Source organism: Oncorhynchus clarkii, chromosome 15 (genome assembly GCF_045791955.1).
Source record: "Oncorhynchus clarkii lewisi isolate Uvic-CL-2024 chromosome 15, UVic_Ocla_1.0, whole genome shotgun sequence".
Taxonomy (NCBI): domain Eukaryota; kingdom Metazoa; phylum Chordata; class Actinopteri; order Salmoniformes; family Salmonidae; genus Oncorhynchus; species Oncorhynchus clarkii.
In genome coordinates this window covers 32,239,095-32,245,276 of record NC_092161.1, presented here as the reverse complement: position 1 = coordinate 32,245,276, position 6,182 = coordinate 32,239,095, and the positions used below count along the sequence as shown (strand labels likewise).

Genomic DNA, 6,182 nt, shown 5'->3' with positions numbered 1-6,182 from the left:
AGGCTATAGCCTTGAAATAATTCATACATTTTCGTTCCTTCTTAGGCTCCGTCTTTAGAGTGTTTATATGCTGTTTAATATGACATGTAGTCTATTTGAAATGACGTTGGCTTCTTACATTCACCTTTTCATGTTCATTCAAATCCATATGGCTTGGTTTAAATACTTCAAACAAAACGGTAGGACCAGGCAGTCACAAAAACAGATGGGTGCTGGTTAAATGGTCATTTACATGAATGGAGTGGCAGTTTTCCCCCCTTTGAGCGCGGATAGGTTCTAGCGGAACTGCAGGAAAGGACATGGAGTGCTGGAACGATGTGCGGGATTTTCCAACCGCTCAACTCTGCTCACATGCTCTGGTGGATACGCATTACAGCCAGGGCAAGTACTGTAGAATAGATTGTTCACTTTAATCTGTGTGTGAGAACACCAGGCCTTCATTCGAAACACAAGAGGAAAAAGAAACAGAGAAAAGCAGCCTGTACAAATAATGAGTGAAAGAATTGTACAAGAGTGGTGTAAACACATATACATATTAACAAATATTCCATGATCATCATAATCAATAGTTGTGTCCAATCTCTTATCAACAATACTAGTCTTTGCCTTGAAAAACCAACACAGTAGCCTGCCCAAACCATTAGCATTTTTATGTTCTGAAAACGATAATAACCATAACAGTAATCACAAAATATGACCTATAGTTAAAAATGTCCCTAATGGCACCCTATTCCCGTAATAGTGCACTACTTTTGACCAGGGCCCATAGGGATCAGGTTAAAAGTAGTGAACGATATAGGGAATAGGGCGCCATTTGGAACAGGCGCTATTAGACCCTCTTAAAACCCTTGACACAGGGGTGTTAGGAGTGTTGCAGTCCTGTATGTCACCCCATCTCCCACCTCTGTCCTCTTATTTCCTGTGCCTCTCTTCTACCCATTTTCCAACAGCACAGCACGGGTCAATCTTTGGTGAACACTCCGTTGTTGTTGATGTTTATTTCTGTTGATAATTTCACAACTCGCTGTGCTTAAGGGTCAAATGTATCGCCATGGACACACTCACAGTAGATCTCGTCTGTTCATTTACTTTTGCACAAAGTCTTTCAAATAAAACAGCCTCGAGATTCAATTGTTGCTGCTCTTTTTTGCGTTTTGTAGATTTTTAATACACATTTAAGTTATATAAAAATAAAAATAAATGACTGCACTTTTCCCTTCCCCTCCATTCTTCCCTCGTCCCCCTCTTCCTCATCTGATTTGGGTGACACTCCTTTCACCCCTGTTTGTTTTCCACCCAGTCAGAGAGATACCAATGCATCTTTCCCCTAAGTCTTTGTTTCACGCTCTTTCTCAACAGACAGTCTTCTCTGGCCCATCCATGTCCATTGAGTCAGTGGTTTTCAGGGAGTCAGAGACAGACACCCCCCCCCCTCAACTGAGCTCGAAGCCTGCGGAGGACTCGATGGCGTACAGCAACTTGTTCCTCATCAGGTGCTGGTCGCAGAACTCGGGCAGCTTGAGCAGGTTCATGCAGGTGGAGGCCGTGGGCAGGCGCTCCAGGTCGTTCCCCCCGTTATGGATGCAGAAGGCTGGGTACAGCTCCTGGAAACACAGTGGGGAGAACCTTGTCAAACAAGAGATTCAGAGGGTCACGGACAAAGTTTTTATGAATAACCTAAGATAGGCCGCGGCCTATCGTTTCCAATGGGAGCAAATTAACTATAGAAGGCAGAACAAGGAGTTGAGCAGAGTCAAGCACAAGCTTGCGAGATTCAATTAGAGTGTTCTAGCATGTATTTGCATATTTCCGTTAGGGAACGCCTACTCGTTGAAGTGCGCGTGTGCAATAACTCAATTCACCCGTGTACTCCTAAACAACACGCAGTTTAGAAACTTTGGCAAAGGGATACGTCTACAAAACTTAGTACCGGCTGTTCATAACAAGGTTCTAGTTTGGGGAACAGAAAACTGTATTGAGATCAAATGTTTCATCCATTACAGAATTAGCAGAATGTCGGCCAAAATCCATCTCGCTCCACCATCTCCCACCGCCGGCCACTGGGCCTCCTCTCATCACCATTTTTGGTGGCGAGTGGAAATGCTAACCGGATGTTTTAGATTCATACATCCGGTGAAACAACGGTCTCATTGTTCTATCTGTGCCACGAAGGCTCTCGATACATTCCGTTTATCCAATTGACGAACAACACATTTGGCACAACACGTCTTATATAGCAAGAGTTTTTCTTGACAAAAATAATTACACAAGAGTTGTGGACACTTTTATGCCGACAGACTTGCTGTTATCAAAAATATCTGTTGTATTACAACCATTGTTTTAGTTGTAGAATCTAAGTGTGTACGGGGCACCCCAAAGAATGAATCATTCAGTTACTGAAATACAACAAGCTGAACAGAGGTACATAAGGATAATTGAAGACCAACAGTGCGATACCAGCATCGTGATCTATATTTTTTCCCCGTGATATTTTGTCCATGGCAAAAATGAAACCACGAAGCAGACCAAACGCTGCATGTCAATTATTGTGTTGCTATAGCTTGGGAAAATAAACACGTGTGACTCTAGACGACAACGTAACAATGTTTGTTTCCGGGCGGTTTTGTTTTCCTAAAGAAGTTCAAATCAGCTTCGTGTTTCGTTTCCTTGCCACGATACTAACGAGTATCGCGTTACTGGTATCGTCCCGGGCCAACCAGACAGAAAGACATGGATCATCTGATGTCACCGATGATGATCATCATATCCCGGGCAATTCTAATTAAGCCGTAAATGTCAAGCGACATCAGGGAATAAATGTGATAGGACGTGACGTTAAGTGTTTAGCTAATTCAGCGTGGATATAAATTAAAAATAGGCTGCTGATGTTTGAAGGAGACACTTCCCCACTGGTAGCCTTTTGGATTGGGTACTGAGCAAGAGCAGCGAATGGTCACTTCATGTTGTCTATCTGGCACTTTTCAAATTATGCTTTCTGGTGATGAGGCCAGGTCACCTCATCTCCACCCACATCATCAAGGCCAAGACACTGTCTGCGTCCCAAATGGAACGCTATTCCCTATATAGTGCACTACTTTTGAACAGGGCCCTATGTGTTTCCCTATGGTCCCTGGTCAAAAGTAGTGCACTATATAGGGAATAGGGTGCCATTTGGAGCGCAACCACTGACGTTTTCCATCAGAATCCACAGGAAACATCCTCTCTGTTTCTAACGTCCCGCCGCTCTACAGCAATTAATTTGTCAGGCTATTTAAAGATTAGGAGTGTGGCGTGTGGGGTTCAGCGCCTGTACCAGCCCGGTTAAATGGTTCTGGGGGGGCTCTGCAGTAACGACCCAATTTTTCGGACAATTACTGTATTAAACTATCGTTGCTTATTGAGAAAGTGTCATTACGGGAACGATCATTCTGGAAAAAAGGCTCTCCATCATCTTTTTTAAATGGCTTCTCCTGACAGAGCTATTTCTCCGCTAATGAATCCTTGGACATTTACGGCAGCTAATTAAGGCTGGGCTAGCACGGGCTCAGGGTTAGGGTCAGGGGCCGCTCTCCGCCCCACCAATCACCATGAACCCCCCCCCCCCCCCCCCCCCTCTGGCCTGGGGAGGAGACAGGGAGGGGGGAAGGAGACCGGGAGGGAACGGCACATCCGCACACTCCCCAAAGTCAAATTCATTAAACTGGGGCGGGTGACTCTCCAGCCTGAGCCACCGAGGGAGATTTTTAGGAGCGTTCCCATCTGTACCCTCCTCACCCCGCTGTGGGAGCACTTAAGTATTCTTAACTAACGATGGCAATAAACAGTAATAAAACCAATCATATGACAATTACAGCTTCTGGTAATCCTAAGTAAGGCGTATAAAAATCCTAATGGATTTCAGCAGCGCTCTTCTCCTTTCTATTTCCAACTGTTTTAGTGTCTCTCTAAATCAAGTCATTAGGAAAGTGAAACGGCTCTCGATTGGAGGAATCATCAGCTGATGACACAGCAATGGTAATTCCGATAAACACAATTCCACCATTTCAGCACAAGTTTCAGCTCTTGGCTGAAGTCATTTTGGAAACAAACAGCTTTCGATGATGTTGCAGCAATGTTTTGGTGCTAGTTTTTTGGGGGGTAGTGATTCAAAACAAGTACAGTGCCTTGCGAAAGTATTCGGCCCCCTTGAACTTTGTCTCATTGCTACAACTCCCGTACGGGCTCGGGAGAGACGAAGGCTGAATGTCATGCGTCCTCCGATACACAACCCAACCAGCCGTACTGCTTCTTAACACAGCGCGTATCCAACCCGGAAGCCAGCCGCACCAATGTGTCGGAGGCTACACCGTGCACCTGGCAACCTTGGCTGGCGCGCACTGCGCCCAGCCTGCCACAGGAGTCGCTGGTGCGCGATGAGACAAGGAGATCCCTACCGACCAATCCCTCCCTAACCCGGACGACGCTAGGCCAATTGTGCGTCGCCCCACGGACCTCCCGGTCGCGGCCGGTTACGAAAGAGTCTGGGCGCGAACCCAGGGACTCTGATGGCACAGCTGGCGCTGCGGTACAGCGCCCTTAACCACTGCGCCACCCGGGAAGCCCTGACTTGGCCATTCTAACACCTGGATATGTTTATTTTTGAACCATTCCATTGTAGATTTTGCTTTATGTTTTGGATCATTGTCTTGTTGGAAGACAAATCTCCGTCCCAGTCTCAGGTCTTTTGCAGACTCCATCAGGTTTTCTTCCAGAATGGTCCTGTATTTGGCTCCATCCATCTTCCCATCAATTTTAACCATCTTCCCTGTCCCTGCTGAAGAAAAGCAGGCCCAAACCATGATGCTGCCACCACCATGTTTGACAGTGGGGATGGTGTGTTCAGGGTGATGAGCTGTGTTGCTTTTACGCCAAACATAACGTTTTGCATTGTTGCCAAAAAGTTCAATTTTGGTTTCATCTGACCAGAGCACCTTCTTCCACATGTTTGGTGGCTTGTGGCAAACTTTAAACAACACTTTTTATGGATATCTTTAAGAAATGGCTTTCTTCTTGCCACTCTTCCATAAAGGCCAGATTTGTGCAATATACGACTGATTGTTGTCCTATGGACAGAGTCTCCCACCTCAGCTGTAGATCTCTGCAGTTCATCCAGAGTGATCATGGGCCTCTTGGCTGCATCTCTGATCAGTCTTCTCCTTGTATGAGCTGAAAGTTTAGAGGGACGGCCAGATCTTGGTAGATTTGCAGTGGTCTGATACTCCTTCCATTTCAATATTATTGCTTGCACAGTGCTCCTTGGGTTGTTTAAAGCTTGAGAAATCTTTTTGTATCCAAATCCGGCTTTAAACGTCTTCACAACAGTATCTCGGACCTGCCTGGTGTGTTCCTTGTTCTTCATGATGCTCTCTGCGCTTTTAACGGACCTCTGAGACTATCACAGTGCAGGTGCATTTATACGGAGACTTGATTAGACACAGGTGGATTGTATTTATCACCATTAGTCATTTAGGTCAACATTGGATCATTCAGAGATCCTCACTGAACTTCTGGAGAGAGTTTGCTGCACTGAAAGTAAAGGGGCTGAATAATTTTGCACGCCCAATTTTTCAGTTTTTGATTTGTTAAAAAAGTTTGAAATATCCAATAAATGTCGTTCCACTTCATGATTGTGTCCCACTTGTTGTTGATTCTTCACAAAAAAAATACAGTTTTATATCTTTATGTTTGAAGCCTGAAATGTGGCAAAAGGTCGCAAAGTTCAAGGGCGCCGAATACTTTCGCAAGGCACTGTATATGGTTCTGAGGTTATACCCTTTGCCCAAATAAAGACATCTAACAACATAAAATATACAGTGCCTCAGGAAAGTATTCAGACCTCTTGACTTTATTCACATTTTGTTACATTACAGCATTATTCTAAAATCGATTAAATAGTTTTTTCCCCTCCTCAATTGACCCACAATACCCCCTAATGACAAAGCAAAAACAGGATTTTATGACATTTTGCAAATTTATTAAGAATAAAAAATAGAAATATCAAATTTAAATAAGTATTCAGACCTTTTACTCAGTACTTTGCTGAAGTACATTTGGCTGCGATTAGCACAGCTATTTTCAGGTCTCTCCAGAGATGTTAGATCGGGTTCAAGTCCGGGCTCTGGCTGGAGACTTTTCCTGTGTGT

At 44.5% G+C, this 6,182-nt stretch overlaps 1 protein-coding gene across 2 annotated transcripts in view; it reads right to left on the bottom strand.

Moving 5' to 3' along the window:
• Positions 1–391: 391 nt before the first annotated feature.
• The window catches only part of LOC139367216 (ubiquitin protein ligase E3C), a 51,931-nt gene continuing 46,140 nt past the window's right edge, over positions 392–6,182 (bottom strand). For both annotated transcript variants that reach the window (XM_071105415.1, XM_071105416.1), the window contains exon 25: positions 392–1,604. In XM_071105415.1, the coding sequence (XP_070961516.1) occupies positions 1,434–1,604 (171 nt within the window). In that variant the 3' untranslated portion in view covers positions 392–1,433. The remainder of the gene's footprint in view (positions 1,605–6,182) is intronic.